At 42.5% G+C, this 19196-nt stretch overlaps 1 protein-coding gene across 2 annotated transcripts in view; it reads right to left on the bottom strand.

Moving 5' to 3' along the window:
* Positions 1–18808, bottom strand: part of LOC110532683 (glutamate receptor ionotropic, delta-1) — a 341013-nt gene extending 322205 nt beyond the window's left edge. For both annotated transcript variants that reach the window (XM_090241098.1, XM_090241106.1), the window contains exons 1-2: positions 18307–18808; positions 12445–12600 (exon numbers count right to left, since the gene is read on the bottom strand). In XM_090241098.1, the coding sequence (XP_090097224.1) occupies positions 12445–12600; positions 18307–18385 (235 nt within the window). In that variant the 5' untranslated portion in view covers positions 18386–18808. The remainder of the gene's footprint in view (positions 1–12444; positions 12601–18306) is intronic.
* Between the last annotated feature and the right edge of the window lie 388 nt (positions 18809–19196).

Genomic DNA, 19196 nt, shown 5'->3' with positions numbered 1-19196 from the left:
TATCTACTCCAAATATCTACTCCGTACTTGTTTAGAATTATCTACTGTAAATATGGCATTATTCCACTATTTCCATCAGTTTGAATCCCTTTCAAGGGGGGACTTTTATTTTGAAGATGAAACGCAAATTCCACTATTGTGGCTATTCCTTATTGTGGCTAGCTTCACACAGGTGTGCGCGGCAGTTTGGAAAAATATCCAACACATGGCAGAGTTGTTAGTTTGGCAATGTCGATTAGCACATATGTGGACTAAAATGCCAAGAAGACTGTAGAAGGAGTGTATGGTGTCCACAGATGAATTTATAAGCAAAAATGTCCGTTGAAATCGGTACCAGAACTACCCAGGTGTCCTAAAACAGGGAACTTTACATCTAAGATGTTTACTAAAGAAAGAACGGTCAAAATATCTCTTCTAGGAGGCGAACCGACAATGTTCTAATCCACGGGCGGGAATACTAACCATTCCGCAACAAATCCTGCTCCAAAAACTTTGACTTCGAAAAACTATCTAAATGTCTTGAAGCGTTCATTCCAAAATTATTTTATTAATTCACTCAAGAGTGATTGCACGCTTATTTGTCTTGCTTGTTGAAAATATAATAGTCTTAAAAAGTTGATTTGTTAAAAACAGACTAATTTAATCAAGTAGGTAACCAAATTATCAAGAGTTTGCTTTGATTTTGACTGCATGCTGCTGGCTGGCTGGGCTGGTTGCAACCTGATCTCATAGCATTTCGTATTCTGTATGTAAATCCCAGATACTTAATTTAGTATGATATGTTACGTTTCGTATGGTGTGTATTAATTTATGGATGTCCATAATCCATTTCTCATCATATGTTACGAATTACAATTCTTATGGCATGTTAGGTATTTGCAATTTGTATGATCTGTTATGGATTTTAATTTGTACAATATGTATGATATGTCTAGGCTAGTTAGGGTTAAGGTTAGTGTTAGGAGTTATGTTAAACGGTTAAGAGAATTACTAGCATGCTAAGTAATTGCAAAGTAGCTAAAAAAGTAGTAAGTATGGTAGTTGCAATGTTGGTAATTAGCTAAAATGCCAAAGTGGTCCATGATGAGATTAGAACACTCAACCTTTGGGTTGATAGACATTTGTGTTTTCACCCATCTGTCCACTGTGACATATACTTAAGTATCAAAAGTAAAAGTAATTGCTAAAATATACTTAATTATCAAAAGTAAATATATTACTTCACATTCCTTTTGTTAAGCAAACCAGACAGCCAATGTTCTTGTTTTTTATTTACTGAGAGCCAGGGGCTCTCTCCAACACTCAGAAATAATATACATATGAAGCATTTGTGTTAAGTGAGACCGCCAGATCAGAGGCAGTATGGATGACCAGGGGGTGTTCGCTTGATAAGTGTGTGAATTGAACCATTTTCCTGTCCTGCTAAGCATTCAGAATGTAACAAGTACTTGTGGGTGTCAGGGGACAATGTATGGAGTAAAAAGTACATTATTTTCTTTGGGAATGTAGTGGAGTAAAAGTAAACGTTGTCAAAAAAGATCAATAGTAAAGTACAGATAGCTCCAAAAATGACTTAAGTAGTACTTCAAAGTATTTTTACTTCAGTACTTTACACCACTGGTAGCTTGTAGCTTGCTGTGACTTCAGCCATGATAGCTCTCAAAGTGATGTTGTCTGAAAAACTATTCATAGAATAAAAGGCAAAAGATGTGGTGCATGTCTGAATGGAATGTGCTTCAATATTATGTCCAGTGTCCAATGTCCATGCATTTTGTCCAGATTTCATCTGCTCTTGACCTCCACTCAAAAAATAGGGTTTTGGGTTTTACGTTTCTTTCTGGGGGTTTACATAGCTTCACTACCATATAAATCCATGATGCCTGAGCATGAGTGTGAGGACTTGTGGCATGGAGAGAGCAGCGTGACCCAGTAGCAGATGGGCCCACTCACTGATGCTGAGTTGAACAGTGTTTCTCGGCGATACCACAGACAAAGGCTCACAAACCTGCCTTGTAGTCAATGTGGCAGTGAGCTGAACCAACGTAATCTTTTTTATTACCTAAGATTTAACAGTCTGTAGCTCTACTCTCTCCATTTCTCGCTCTCTCTCAAACCCTCTCTCCCTTCTTCTCTCTCCATTCTTCTTCATCTTCTCTCTCTCCAACTCTCCCTTCTTCTCTCTCTCTAACTCTCTCCATTCTTCTTCTCGCTCTTCAACTCTCTCTCCCTTCTTCTTTCTCTCCCACTCTCTCTCTCTTCTTTCTCTCTGTTCTCTCTCTCCAACACTCTCTCCCTTCTTCTTCTTCCTCTCTCTCACCCTTCCTCCATCTCTTTTTCTCTATCTCTCTGAAAGGAATGAGTAGTGGGAAGCGGCCAAGCGGCCAATGTTCCTCTCGTTGCCTCCTGTTTATAGACTAATAGGATTTACTCTGAGGCTTATTTTCCGCTCCTTGTCTTCCGTCCTGGAATGGAGTCCTCCGCAGCCAACAGTGCAGGTGGTGGGCAGTAAATTATACATGCTGCCCTCCAAGCACTTCAGCATGAGGGAGGGGGGTCCCCAAAAAAGCCTCCGCCCTGAACACCCCCACCACAACCCTCCCTAACTCCTACTCCCACCATCTTCCTCCTCATCCCTTCCTCCTCCTCCCCATCCCTCCCTCCTCCACTCCATCCCTCCTGTCTATTCCTCCTCTCCATCCCTCCCTCCTCCTCCTCTCATCCCTCCCCTCATCCACTCCATCCTTCCCTCCTCCTGTCTATTCCTCCCCTCCTCTCCATCCCTCTTCTACACCATCCCTCCTCCTCCTCTCCATCATCTCTCCTTCCTCCTCTCTATCCCTCCCTTCTCCTCTCCCTCCCTCCCCTCATCCACTCCATCCACCCCTCTCTCCTCCTGTCTATTCCTACCTGCTCCCATCCTCCTCTTCATCCCTCCTCTCCTCCACTTATCTCTCCTCTCCATCCCTCTCCTCCTCCACTCCACCTCTCCCTCCTTCTCTCTATCCCTCCCCTCCTCCTCTCTATCCCTCCCTCTCTTTCTATCCCTCTCTCCTCACCTCCTCACCTCTATCCCTCCCTCCTCTCCATTCTGACCTCCCTCCTCCTCTCCATCCCCCACTCACTCCATCCCTCCATCACTATTTCTCAAGCACTTTTTAAGCAGCTCAATAATGTTAAAGCACAGCAAACCATAGAAATAGAGAAATGATGCCATATACTTGTGACCTAGACGATCACCAGCATCCATCTGATTGGACAGGTCATCTCCCAGGAGCCAATCAGTCTTGATTTCCTATTTACCACCTCCATCACTATTACAGGTAATGGAGAGGAGTATTTGGGGTCACAGAAAAGTGAAAGCATTTGTCATATCGACCTGCACTGTTCTTACTGTCACATGGGAGAGAAATGCAGGAAAATAACCTGCATAAGATGGAGATGTTGTTAGTTCAGTTAATCATTGAAATTGATCATTTCTACAGACAGACAGGCTGTACCTGTGGATAGATAATATGGCAACAAACATTGTACAATAAAAAAGAGATTGGCAATCTTACATACAGTAATTACATACAGTAATTACATACAGTAATTGGTCCAATTCAGTAGTTTATACCAGACCTCATATCATGAAAGCCTATGTTTGCCTTCCAAAATAAAACTCAACCTGTAGCAGTGTGACCCAGAAAGATCACCACCCAAAGACCAGAAATCACCTTCAAAAGACACATCAGCTGGAGGACAAGAGGAAATGAGGGAGAAAAGAAAAAAGAGAGTGATGATACACCTGAAACACCCTAATTAGTGCATTACAGTCACTCTGTTTACATGTGAATCCAAAGTTCACCATTTCATTTCCTGAAAACCTGCCAATTACCGGCCTTGCAATCACTAAGGGAATAGGGCAGGAAAAAAACAAATAACATTGCTTTACTTTTTCAATACGTGATACCATGCTTTAAAAGGGCCAGCCTGTTTTCTGATACCCAAATTAAAAGATTAGTGAAATCCCAGCTCGCAGTGACATTTAGAGAGAAACCGATGACTCCTTTGAATACAGATTAGTGTATACCTTTAAATACAACAGTGGTACCAACACGTAACATTCCAAAGGCAAATCTCATTCAAAGTGCAATTCCTCTAAGAGCTGATTCCAAGAGATGACTAACACTACACTCTCAATGCATTCAGAGGTGTCACAGAAACTCAGAGACGTGCCGAGTCAATGACCTGAATGACACAACATATCCCAGTGCACCAAAGGAATGACAGCAGCAGCCTGGGTTTAGGCACAGAGCGGACAAACCCTTGTACAGAACGCTTCAGTGGAACACTTTCCAGGACGGGGACAGAACAGTGACTACATTTAGGAGCAGTGGGCTGGACCATCTCTCTCTCTCTCTCTCTCTCTCTCTCTCTCTCTCTCTCTCTCTCTCTCTCTCTCTCTCTCTCTCTCTCTCTCTCTCTCTCTCTCTCTCTCTCTCTCTCTCTCTCTCTCTCTCTCTCTCTCTCTCTCTCTCTCTCAGATCACTTTGTCTCTTTATTCTCTGACAGGACCTGCAGCGCCAGGCGGTGCAGACTCTCTCCATTACAAAGGGGATAGCCGAATGCATATTCTATGTGTCTTTCAGGTCTCAATGGGCTGCAGGTCTGATAGACCTCTGGAAAAGAGAAAGGCCTATCTGTGATTTATTCTGCTGTAGACTACATGGTCACTACAGCATGAAAATGCACATGCAACATGCACAGGCAAGGCAGTATTTATGCGTGAGTAAAAGGTACAGGAGTAATGCGTGCGCACACACACACACACACACACACACACACACACACACAGCTAGGATACTAACAGTAAATAAAACTCTATTTAACACATATGCACAAACAAACACACACACGGCCAACTCAGCATGTATAAAGTACCAACACAGCCACACATACACATGTACACACACTTGCACAAAGTGAACTGGGCGGCAGCAGCATCATGCATTGTATACTGAAGGGCCGCCCCCAGGTGGTGAAGGTGGTGAAGGTAGGCAACATTACCTCCTCGACACAGATTCTCAACACGTGGGCCCCACAAGTGTGCGTCCTCAGTCCCCTCCTGTACTCCCTGTATACCCACGACTGCGTGGCCTCACACAGTTCCAACTCCATCATTAAGTTCGCTGACTACACAACAGTAGTAGGCCTGATTACCAACAACAATGAGATGGCTAAAAGAGAGGAGGTAGGCACTCCTTACGGTGTGGTGCCAGGTAAACAACCTCTCCCTCAACGTCAGCAAAACAAAGGAACTGATTGTGGACTTCAGGAGGAACCAGGCTTGGCACGCCCTCATCCTCATCAACAAGGCCGACATGGAGAAGGTCAGAAATGTCAAGTTCTTTGGCTAACACATCTCAGGGGAGCTGAAATGGTCAAATCACACGGACACTGTGGTGAAAAAGGCACGACAACGACTCTTCAATCTCAGGAGGCTGAAGAAATGCGGCCTGTCCCAGAGGGCCCTCAGTGTTCTACAGGAGCACTATCGAGAGCATAATGTCAGGCTGCATCACAGCCTGGCATGGCAGCTCCATCGCTGCTGATCGCAAGGCTCTACAGAGGCTGGTATGGTATGCTCAGCCGAACGCACCATTGGGTGCACACAGCCTGCCCTCCAAGACACCTACAATACCAGGTGTAGCAGGAAGGCCAAGAAGATAATCAGAGACCTCAGCCAAAATCGAATTTAAATCTAATCGAATCTCACTACAGGCTAACTACTCTTTAACAACAATGCAGTTTGTCATGCAAATCTACACAGCCCCTCGGCAGTGCAGCTCTGTGTATTAGCACACAATGTCATCGTAAACCCTCCATACTATACAATTCACCATCAATGCAGCCAATAAGCAGCCTGACCAAGCCAGTCCCAGAAACATCCAGTATAATTATAGGAATAGTGTTAGACATGGATTAAATGAAAGGGTGAAATGTACACCACGGCTGTGACCTCACTTAGCTGATTGAAGCATTTCCGTGTCTGCAGGCCTATCAAAGAGCTTATGACGGATTCAAAATAACCATTGGGTAATTAACAGGCCTGGAAAAGATGACATAATCATTCACCTCACTACACCCAGGAAATAGACATAAAACCACAAACAAATCCATTATGGAGATTTACCTATGGTTATTAAACCACAGGCCGGGACAATAATGGTCAAAGACCAGCTTTCCATCATGTTTAGAGCGTTGTGAATAATGAGTTGTCATAAGTGGGGAATCTAGTGGGGATATTGCATTGGCCACGCCAACACTCTAAAAGGAGCTATCATTTGATCCTTTGGCACGTGTAGTAAAAGAAGGTGAAAGTGAACCTTACAGTTATTGGAGGAGGGTTTTCTAAGTCTAGGTGCTTAGAGCAATTCATTTCTCCTTGACTTTTCCCTTGGGAGGAGTTAATGTAGATGGAGTTGCAGTAGTGGGTGTTGGGGGGTATTGGTACAAAGCCCTCAACAAATTACTGCATCTCAACTTGGTGAAGAAAATAGACCCTCATCTGCCGCAGAAATAACTAACTAACTTGTCATTGATCTGATTGTTTGTAAATTTGAGTCATGCACTGGTCTCAACCCCTTTTTAGAATTGACCTGAATCTATATCAGTCTTGACGTGAAGGATGTCACCTAACCCAAACCTCATCATCCAGTGATCAACTTCATGCTAATATGGAAGCTCTCATCACCTTAGTCCCTCTAGATCACAGAGAAAGGTATTCTAATGCAACAGCTGTTTTTCCCTCTTACCCTCCTACGGATCTTCTCCTTCACTTTTCTTATTTTCCTCATGCCTACCCTTTTCCTTTCCTAAGCACTCCTCCTTCACACCCGCTCATTCTTATTCTGATCATTGTTCTCTTCACACTTCTGCCCAGCCCTGCCTGTCTCTTCCTCCCTGGCGGTACACTGGCATGGTCCTTAGTGGCAGTCACAGGGTGAATGTGAACAAAACAGCAAAGCAAAGGTCAACATGACCCTACTGCCACTCAACCATCCACTCATCTCACACACACCACAGTCCCGGGAAGGCTCATCGATCCTGGTGCCTCATCGACCGGTAAGCCCCGAGTTCCAAAACACCCCCAATCAACAATAAATAAATAGCACTGCTAGTGTGGAAATAGTGACTTGGTAAGCTACACTGCTCAAAGAAATAAAGGGAACACTAAAATAACCTATCCTAGATCTGAATGAATGAAATATTCTTATTAAATACTTTTTTCTTTACATAGTTGAATGTGCTGACAACAAAATCACACAAAAATCATCAATGGAAATCAAATTTATCAACCCATGGAGGTCTGGATTTGGAGTCACACTCAAAATGAAAGTGGAAAACCACACTACAGGCTGATCCAACTTTGATGTAATGCCCTTAAAACAAGTCAAAATGAGGCTCAGTAGTGTGTGTGGCCTCCACGTGCCTGTATGCCCTCCCTACAACGCCTGGGCATGCTCCTGATGAGGTGGTGGATGGTCTCCTGAGGGATCTCCTCCCAGACCTGGACTAAAGCATCCGCCAACTCCTGGACAGTCTGTGGTGCAACGTGGTGGATGGAGCGAGACATGATGTCCCAGATGTGCTCAATTGGATTCAGGTCTGGGGAACGGGCGGGCCAGTCCATAGCATCAATGCCTTCCTCTTGCAGGAACTGCTGACACACTCCAGCCACATGAGGTCTAGCATTGTCTTGCATTAGGAGGAACCCCATGGGTCCAACCGCACCAACATATGGTCTCACAAGGGGTCTGAGGATCTCATCTCGGTACCTAATGGCAGTCAGGCTACCTCTGGCGAGCACATGGAGGGCTGTGCGGCCCCCCAAAGAAATGCCACCCTACACCATGACTGACCCACCGCCAAACCGGTCATGCTGGAGGATGTTGCAGGCAGCAGAAGGTTCTCCACGGCGTCTCCAGACTCTGTCACGTCTGTCACATGTGCTCAGTGTGAACCTGCTTTCATCTGTGAAGAGCACAGGGCGCCAGTGGTGAATTTGCCAATCTTGGTGTTCTCTGGCAAATTCCAAACGTCCCGCACGGTGTTGGGCTGTAAGCAGAACCCCCACCTGTGGACGTCGGGCCCCCATACCACCCTCATGGAGTCTGTTTCTGACCGTTTGAGCAGACACATGCACATTTGTGGCCTGCTGGAGGTCATTTTGCAGGGCTCTGGCAGTGCTCCTCCTTGCACAAAGGCGGAGGTAGCGGTCCTGCTGCTGGGTTGTTGCCCTCCTACGGCCTCCTCCACGTCTCCTGATGTACTGGCCTGTCTCCTGGTAGCACCTCCATGCTCTGGACACTACGCTGACAGACACAGCAAACCTTCTTGCCACAGCTCGCATTGACGTGCCATCCTGGATGAGCTGCACTACCTGAGCCACTTGTGTGGGTTGTAGACTCCGTCTCATGCTACCACTAGAGTGAAAGCACCGCCAGCATTCAAAAGTGACCAAAACATCAGCCAGGAAGCATAGGAACTGAGAAGTGGTCTGTGGTCACCACCTGCAGAACCACTCCTTTATTGGGGGTGTCTTGCTAATTGCCTATAATTTCCACCTGTTGTCTATTCCATTTGCACAACAGCATGTGAAATGTATTGTCAATCAGTGTTGCTTCCTAAGTGGACAGTTTGATTTCACAGAAGTGTGATTGACTTGGAGTTACATTGTGTTGTTTAAGTGTTCCCTTTATTCTTTTGAGCTGTGTATAATAATAACCAAAGGAAATCATCATAGACTAAGCAGCAGGAATGTCCAGTGTAGAACAACCAGTAGGTTCCCGTTGAAAGGTATTTGGGCTCACCATCAATCAGCCTTGATCCCCAGTAGATCCCCAGTATATCCCCAGTAGATCTTTGTGTTGTTGTCATAAGTCTTCTGCACTGATTTGTTTGGTATGCAGCCAGAAATAAAAATCTGTTGTCTTCTCTTATACTTTCAGAGCTGGGAAATTATCGCCTGCTGTAACGGTAGATGTCCTTTATTAACAGAAAATTGCTTTTTTTATACATGTTTTGATGATAAGCAATGACTCTGAATTAGGACGAGAAAAGAAAACACATTTCTAAATAGAAGTCAACTCACTTTTATCGTGTAAAAATCACTTCAGTATTAACTTAAAGCTAGAATATGCAGTTTAAACAATGACAAAGCAGTGAACCTGCTTTGGAACCCGCAATGAACTCGCTTTGGAACCCGCAGTGAACCCGCTTTGGAACCCGCAGTGAACCTGCTTTGGAACCTGCAGTGAACCCGCTTTGGAACCCGCAGTGAACCCGCTTTGGAACCCGCAGTGAACCCGCTTTGGAACCTGCAGTGAACCCGCTTTGGAACCTGCAGTGAACCCGCTTTGGAACTCTGTTTTAGTAAAAAGCTGAGGAATGGGCTTGGAGAGATGTAACCACTCTCAAATTCATAGACAGAGCTATGGATACTATGTCACACCCTGGCCATAGAGAGGCTTTTTATTCTCTATTTTGGTTAGGCCAGAGTGTGACTAGGGTGGGCATTCTATGTCCTTTTTTCTATGTTTTGTATTTCTATGTCTTGGCCTGGTATGGTTCTCAATCAGGGACAGATGTCTATCGTTGTCTCTGATTGAGAACCATACTTAGGTAGCCTTTTCCCCCACCTGTTTTGTGGGAAGTTAATTTTGACTTTGTTCAGGGCACATAGCACAAGGCTTCACGGTTTGGTTTTGTTCTTTGTTTTGTCCTCGTCATTTTTAAATAAAGAAAATGTACGCTTACCATGCTGCACCTTGGTCCAGTCCTTCAGCCAGCCGTGACATACTAGGACTGACCCTCCATGATATCAAAATGATCGTTTTAACCATGTTTCAAGGCTATACTATATACAGAGTGTTTGTTAATATTTACATGCTTTACAAACGCTGGAGTAAAACACGGTTATATTTGGGGTTCTGATGGGACACTACAGTTGAACTAAGCTCATGAGGCATGTATCAGTTATATTCTTCAAGAATCAATGGGTATTACTATTTGACCACTTCCGTAACGGAGTAACTATTCTATTCAAGGCCATTGTAAAAGGATGCAGTCGACTAAATGGCTGTAGCAGATCACCTAGCTATTAGGTTAATTTCATGAGGGTTCCATTCTCTTTCACAGTGCATGGAAACACCATTCAATACCACCATCATGGCCTTGGCAAATATATTAGTATCCAGTTCATTAATCATCCACTAACATTTAGTTTGCCTAGCTGAACATTCAGTCCAATTCAATCGAATCAACAATCCCTTACAACAACTCTAACAAAAGCTTCAACATAAGCCAATTACTTCTCGTTTAAGTTACCATTATGTTGGGGAGGGGAGGCATGTAAAAGTTTTATAATTGTTCACCACTCTCCTTCTATGCCATTCTGTATGTCTGACAAGGTCGATATTCTCTTTGGCAACTTCTCTAAGCCTTTGACAACGGTTTTAATACTGTTGTGTTCTCCTCGGGTTATATACAGCTAACTGCCAAAATAAAGGAAACACTTCTGTAAATGAGGCATACGAAGTATACTGAATAAAAACATAAATGCAACATGGAACAATATCTAAGATTTTACTGAGTTACAGTTCATGTAAGGAAACCACTGCCCAGTCATGTGAACTCCTAATCTATGGAGTTCACATGACTGGGCAGTGGCACAGCCACGGGTGGGCCTAAGAGCAGGCCCACCCACTGTGGAGCCAAGCCTGTGGAGACAAGCCCATCCAATCAGAATTTGTTTTTCCCTACTAAAGGGCTTTATTACAAATAGAAATACTCCTAGAAAGGCAACGACTAGAAATAGAAATACTAGAAATAGTACTCCACATTTTAAAGTGGCCTTTTATTGTATTTTTTTTTGCTCATGAAACATGGAACTAACACTTTACATGTTGCGTTTATATTTTTGTTCAACGTATATTGAAAGCCGGTGCTTCCACAAAGGCATGGTTGTTGAGTTAATTAAGCAATTAACATCCCCTCATGCTTAGGGTCATGTATAAAAATGCCCAGTTGCCCATTATTTTTGCTACCATGGCTAGAAGAAGTGATCTCAGTGAGTTTGAAATAGGGATATCCATGGAGCATAGATGGTTTAAAGGGTGTGTGTGTGTGTGTGTGTTTGTGTGTGTGTGTGTGTGTGTGTGTGTGTGTGTGTGTGTGTGTGTGTGTGTGTGTGTGTGTGTGTGTGTGTGTGTGTGTGTGTGTGTCTCAGTCACCAGATCTCATACCAATTGAACACTTCTGGGAGATTCTGGAGCAGTGCCTGAGACAGCATTTTTTAACAAAACGCCAAATGATGGAATTAGTCATGGAAGAATAGTGTTGCATCCCTCCAACAGAGTTCTAGACACGGCACATTGAAGTTGTTCTGGCTCGTGGAGGCCCAGCACCCTATTAAGACACTTTATGTTGATATTTCCTTTATTTTGGCAGTTACCTGTATGATGTATTGTTATGATGTCAGCTGTTGGGTAACATCATATTTGAACCAAGGGGCCAGGGTTCCGGTCTACAGTAGAAGAACAGTTTTGACTGCTCCTGCAGTTTTGAATCAATACTGCAGTTTAACTGACGCTGGCCCAGAAAGACAATTTCCATTGATGGCCACATAGAAAAGTCAGGTTAGAAAATTCCTAAAAAGACACTTTAGTCATCACCTTTGTGTACATTTTTTGAGATGTTGAATTATTCAAATAATTGTTGCTGAGGTCGATCCCCCCCCCCCCCCCCCCACAGCCGAAGATATTAACGTTTTATATTCATCCAATGTCTGCCATGTTTGTGGATGACGTGATGACATCATCGCTGCTCGCGCTGCTCCCTGTGCGCACTGAGTGCTAGCGCGCATGTGATGTTGGTCAGTATAAACTGGACGCAACCTGGATATAGACGGTGGGCATGAGTAGATTACCTTGAAAACAACGGTCGGAAATTTTGGATGCAGTCTCCAGTTGGTATTATACCTCAGTGACTTGAACGGCACTGTCTGACTGACTATGCAAACTACAGGACACAAGCACTTTTAGCACTGTGAAGCTGTAGATGTGAATCAACAACATTAAAAAGTGAGATTCAATCTATCCACATTCTAAAGCTGATTATCTGCATCTGAGAAAAGAGATTTAAGTTAATAATCACCAGTCTGAACTTTGACTCAATACTTACATGTAACTAAGAATGCAATAGATACAACAAACTATGGAAACAAGAAAATTTAAAGATTTTTTCAACAGCCTGCAAGTCTTTAACCATGATAAGAATATAAACACCCTCATGCCATCAGAAACCACAAAGCTGAAATGGTGTCCCCAACCCTCCGGTCCTAAGCAATTAGATATAACAGCAAAGCAATCGATACAAAAAATATTCTGCCGGGTCACTTACCTTCCTGCACTGCTTGAAATGGGTTGTTAGCCTCAATAGATTTTACAGAGTGGGTGATTTTTTCACTTTGTAGAATGTCGTCGTTGAGACTTAGGTCAGAAATGGCAAGTTGGAAAATTTCGTCATCCCTTCCAGCGTTTTCCTCAAATATGGCACCTGTTGGAGCAAAATAAATCAATATAGGCTCACTTATTTTGTGGGGAAATAAACTGTGAACTGTGCCCATGTTTTTTTCATTCACCAACAGGTTTACTTGATCCAGCAGAGTATCTATCCATTTTTAAATTATGGTGCAGTTTACACTGAACTACCTTATCGATTGCTCTTTGTGGTATATGCACTATTTGGATGCCTAAATAAATATTATTAATGCTACATATTTACTGTAGGCATAGTGGCTAACCTTGTCAAAAGTTATTGATAGCCACTCTAGCACAGGTGGGATTACAAATGTTCATAAACATGTGCAAAACAAATACCTTTCCAGACATGGATCTTTGGTTAGGTCTTTTGCCTATTTATTAGCAGCAAAGATCAACCATAGAACAGTGGAGTGCGGCAGAGTCACAAGCTCTGGCTGTGTAGTAGCCTACAGATGTGGAAACTGTCAATGGGATTTATTTCACATATGGACCTGTGAGTAGGCAGGGCAAACCCGTTTTTGATGATTTCTGCTATATAATCAAAATAAATCAATCACAGCATGTTTTTGGACTCATTCAGCAGTTTTTACCTGATTAAGTACAATACCATTGGAAATGTATGTTGAAAGTTTAATTTATATTCCTAAAACTGCAGTTGAACATGATTCTGTCACTGCTTCTTGTAAACATTTTGATAAGTAGACACAGTTTTAAAGTGTCCAAATCAATAACCAATATGCAGAAACAGTTCATGATGTATTGAAAACCTAAACATAAAATGCACTAATGTACACATGCATGTGCAACAATTGTAATCATATTGCTTGTATTTGTACAAGGGGCATATGCACCGTTTTTACATCACTGGTTAAAGGACAACCTACAGAACACAGTCAGCTATGTTTTAGGATGTTGCATTTTGATACAGGGGTCACCAAAACAGAAAGAGAGATGCGACACTGTTTTGTCAATCACTCCTATCGATTATTGCGTTGAAATCAATTAAGCGAGAGGGGGGAGATAAGGTGCACGTCCTGTTAAAACTAACACACCTAAAAAAAAAAAAAAGAATCTGGGAATAATGTGTACATCATTGTTTAGAGGACAATTTGTAGAAGACAGCTAGCTACAGTTTGGAGTGTTGCATTTTGATTGAAGTGGGTCACCAACACGATAAGTGTAATGCAACACTTTTATATTTATATTTTGGAAAGTCAGATGAAGATTCCGGGATACTGCCTTCACACAAACCACTTTTTATGTTAGTTAACTTTAATGAATCTTGACACAGCAGGGCCGGACTACTACCCCTCCCAAAAAAGTTTTTTGTGTTGCCAGTTTAAAGCTAATTTCGTGCAATTCTACACATTTTGCCAGCAGCATACCACCCTGCATATCACTGCTGGCTTGCTTCTGAAGCTAAGCAGGGTTGGTCTTGGTCAGTTCCTGGATGGGAGACCAGATGCTGCTGGAAGTGGTGTTGGATGGCCAGTAGGAGGCACTCTTTCCTCTGGTCTAAAAAAAAAAAATATCCCAATGCCCCAGGGCAGTGATTGGGGACACTGCCCTGTGTAGGTTGCCGTCTTTCGGATGGGACGTTAAATGGGTATCCAGACTCTCTGAGGTCATTAAAGATCCCATGGCACTTATCGTAAGAGTAGGGGTGTTAACCCTGGTGTCCTAGCTAAATTCCCAATCTGGCCCTCAAACCATCATGGTCACCTAATAATCCCCAGTTTACAATTGGCTCATTCATACCCCTCCTCTCCGCTGTAACTATTCCCCAGGTTGTTGCTGCAAATGAGAATGTGTTCTCTGTCAACTTACCTGGTAAAATTAATGGATAAATAAAAAAAGGGTATGATATCTGGGGTCTAACCCCCTCCTGCCCTGAGGCATGTTCCCTGCCGTAATCCGGCCCTGCCAGGTGGTATTGGATATCAGCAGTGAAAAATGTTGGTTGCTATTTAAGTGATAGTTTGACTGTCAAATATGTGACCCCCAAAAATGTTCATGCCATTTGAGAGTTAGAAAATGAACCCAGCCTGTGACAAAATCAATAGTACCAAACCAAAGATATTGATCTGTTTAAAGCAATTGATCTTATGTCATAGTGATGACTATAAACTTCTATACTGATATCGCCAATCTGAGGTAAAAATTGTGTGCAATTCCACTCAATTTTATGGGGTGGAAATGCAAGCGTGTGTACTGTAAGGTATTAATACAAATTGTCCACATTAGGGAAATTAGCGCAACATAAAATAATGCTATATTGCAAAAATAATTCAACATGTCATTTTAAGATGATGGTATATGTTGCCCACTCAAAAACGATTTAAACAATTACATATGTCAGTGCCTTTAAAAAGTATTCATACCCTTGACTATTTCACATTTTGTTGTGTTACAGCCTGAATTCAAAATGTATTAAATAGACGTTTTTCTCACCAGTCTACACACGATACCCCATAATGACAAAGTGAAAACATGTTCTTAGTCATTTTTGTAAATTTATTGAAGATGAAATGCAGAAATATCTTATTTACATAAGTATTCACACCCCTGAGTCAATCCAATCACCTTCACTGGCAGTGATTACAGCTGTGAGTCTTTCTGGGTAAGTCTCTAAGGGCTTTGCACACCTGGATTGTAGAATATTTATTCATTTTACATTTCTTCAAGCTCTGTCAAGTTGGTTGTTAATCATTGCTAGACAGCCATTTCCAAGTTGTGTCATATTTTCAAGCAGAAATAAGTCAAAACTGTAACTAGACCACTCAGGAACATTCAATTTCTTCTTGGTAAGCAACTCCAGTGTATATTTGGCCTTGTGTTTTAGGTTATTGTCCTGCTGAAAGGTGAATTTGTCTCCCAGTGTCTGTTGGAAAACAGACTGAACCAGGCTTTCCTATAAGATTTTGCCTGTGATTTTCCTGTTTCTTATCCTGAACAAATCTCCATAATCCCTGCCGATGACAAGCATACCCATAACATGATGCAGCCACCACCATGCTTGAAAATATGAAGAGTGGTACTCAGTGATGGGTGGTGTTGGATTCGCCCCAAACATAACGCATTGTATTTAGGACATTAAGTACATTTCTTTGCCATGATGTTGATCCATCCCTGAGCGTTTTCCTTCATCTCCAGCAACTAAGTTAGGAAAGAAGCCTGTATTTTTGTAGTAACTGGGTGTATTGATACACCATCCAAAGTGTAATTAATAGCTTCACCATGCTCAATGCTGCTTTTTTTAACCTATTTACAATACATGTAGTCGCCCTTCTCTGTGAGACATTGGTAAACCTGCCTGGTCTTTGTGGTTGAATCTGTATTTGATATTCACTGCTCGACTGAGGGACCTTACAGATAATTGTATGTGTGGGATACAGAGATGAGGGAGTCCTAAAAAAATCATGTTAAACACTATTATTGCACACAGACTGAATCCATGCAACTTATTATGTGACTTATTAAGCAAATGTGTACTCCTGAACTTATTTAGGCTTTCCAAAACAAAAGGGGTTGAATACTTATTGACCCAAGACATTTCAGCATTTTCCTAAATTTCTAAAAATATAATTCCACTTTGACATTGTGGAGTATTGTGTGTAGGCCAGTGACACATCTCATTTTTGAATGTAGGCTGTAACACAACAAAATGTGGAAAAAGTCAAGGCTGTGAATACTTTCTGAAGGCACTGTATTTCTCACTAATTTAACCATTTAGAGTTTAAAAATAGACTAGAACCTACAGCAGTCTGCAGCAGCCTAAACACTTGACGGCCCTAGTGAGAGCAAAAGCGCCTCGCTATTTTGTGCGACACACAATACATTTCACGACTTGGAAAGCGACAGTAAAGCGACTCAATTCACGTCCTATTGAACTGAGAGCAGAAGCGTGTTGTTTAGGAAAACATAGAGTTCTCTATGGAGGACAATCTCAAGAGGAAAAATGTACCTGTGGTTGACCACTATAGTTGCGTGTCAGTTGCAACTCTGGCTGATGTCTATTGAGGACAGCGTATGGAGGTATCGCTGTAGTACAGTGGGTTACATACACACTAGTGTCACTGAGTGAAATATTATGGGAAACCTACAAAAGAAAGTGATGATATACTTAGTGGCATGGTGTATTCGGACAATGAAGGCACATTTAAGCAATTTAAGCCATTTACTGCGTGAGTGTAGCTTCGGTTAAGCTCCCTAGCACTATCTTTGAGAGAGCAAGATTGAGAGCGAGAGAGAACGAGACAGACAGACAGACAGACAGACGGACACAGACACACACTCACACATTAATCAAAGCGAGATAACCCAATAGCCACATCTACAGACATCCACACTTGAGATCAACCACAGATATCCCCAGAAACCAAGTGTTTCATAATACAATAAAAAGTGGGATGATTAATTGTATTATCTGGGTCATCCGAGTTATCAGGGTTATTAGGGTCTATTACTATTAAAACCACACCGCAATTTCCCTGCAGAATGACCCAGAGGAGAGAGCGAGAGCACTTGCTGCTCCTATTTGATAAGCAGTGCAATGTGAAATAATACATTATATGTAGGCCTATGGTAAGTACAAAGTAAAGGACACATTTAGGGTATGCAGCAGTAGCCTAATATTATACAAATGTGTAATAAACTCGTGTTTCGTCTTGTTCTTGAAAGGTGGTGCAACTACGCAACAGCATTATGATCAGTGTTGAGAATATGCCTATATGTTGAGAATATGCATATCCATTACTCTTGTAAAGAAATAGACTACCATATATTTGCACGCGTGTGTGTGTTTGAGTGAGCGAGCGAGAGGGAGAGGGGGGGCTATGGAAGGTGTGGGATTTATCGTCGAGGTCGGGCATATCAATTCCATTTCAAACCAGGTTTTTCAAATAATTTAACTAGTGGTACTAAAGGCTATACTTCAGTTTAGCATTTATGCATGTATTTTGTGGAGATCGGGCATCAATGTAAATCCCGCAATCTATCTTTAACATTCTGTATCATCATGAGTTTATTCTGTCTCCACAATACAATGCAACTCATGCTTTTTAGGTGCTGGAAAACTGGCAGATCAAACATCAAGCATATTTTGGATGAAAAGCTCCCTCGAGGTTTATGCTACACAATCCAATGTAATGACAGTATTGCATCTTTCACAATGGAAACCGATTGACAACCCATCTGTAATGCTATTGATATTGCGATCACGTTCCATTAAAAGTTGAGGCTTGTGGTCTGATTTAGGAGGGGGAGGGCATAACAATCCGTGAACCGCTCAAGTGACATTGATTCCTCAAAAGCTGATGGGGGAAAAGGCACTGCTACTGGTGAAAATAAATGCCATGTCTTTGCTAAATGATTGACATTTAAGAAATCGATCCACTCCATTCACTTGTTAGCTAGACTTTCTCTGATGGCCTAAAAAAAATGACGCCGGCGAATGTTTACATTTCCTACACCAAGATGAAAATAGGGTTATTGTTCAGGAGACTATACCTTAAGTTAACATTGACTGGATCCAAACTTTCAGTTTACATCTGACGCAGTCAAACTAGATTATTTATTCCGCAAAACATCCCTGAGGCTGCCCTTCACGCGTTACAGTTACGTGCTTCGCATGCATTTGTCTCTGCTACACAGTGATGGTTCTAGATGTTTCTGCAGCACGTCTCACTAAAACCCGCGCATAGCTGTCCAGGGTCCTTACCAATATGAATGATGGAGTCCGCTCCGGCAGAATTGCATTGCAATATCCAGAGGGAAAGGCAGATCAACAGCAACTCCATTTCTGGCTTTTATCGAAGCAGCTCATCCAAGCTTCCTCGGCTGTTCGACAATCCAATGGGTCACCACAAACAATGTCCAAAAACGATACAAATCACAACTGTCATTCAGAAGCCTCCAAATGAAGGAAACACTAAAGAAAAACTCAAAACTATATTTATAACAAGGGAAATAACTGTTTTAAACGGAAAGTGAGGGGGAAATAAGGGAAGAAAGGTTGGGAACCCCGTGGTTGTATTCAAAGACAACTACTGAGCCCGGCGTTCCGTCTCTCGCTCTCGCTTTCTCCAGCGCTCACTGTGTCTAAAAGCATGGCAAGCTGCAAAAATGCGGAGGGACACCCCCCTGTAATCACAGAGAGAGAGAAAGAGAGAGAGACACTCACATACACACACACACAGAATCGTTAAATCGCTTGTTCGCCCGACCCACGTGACTGCAGAGACTTCACTTCTCGGTGCTGTCCGGAGAAGCCGGGTAAAATGGAATTTGTTCTAGCCGGAGAGAGACGCGGGCAGAGCGCAATGTTTTTAGAGTAGCCTACCTTGAGGCTGATAGACAACTATGCAGTGTATGCTTGGATGAAGGCTACTAAATAATTGCAAACACTGAATATAGTCTTATTTATTGCGGTAGGCCTACATGATATACATTGGTAGTCTGATCGAAAACTAGATTAGGCTATATGGTTCTGCCCCTGCTTGCCAAAATGCATTATGATTTACAAGTTATCATTTGATATATAGGCTAATGTCCAGAAACTAAAAGAGCAGAGCAACGGGGTGAGAGAAGACGCGGACGCAGATGTCGAGC

Source organism: Oncorhynchus mykiss, chromosome 1 (genome assembly GCF_057628025.1).
Source record: "Oncorhynchus mykiss isolate SJ-2025 chromosome 1, ASM5762802v1, whole genome shotgun sequence".
Taxonomy (NCBI): domain Eukaryota; kingdom Metazoa; phylum Chordata; class Actinopteri; order Salmoniformes; family Salmonidae; genus Oncorhynchus; species Oncorhynchus mykiss.
This window is presented reverse-complemented; position numbering and strand designations above follow the sequence as displayed.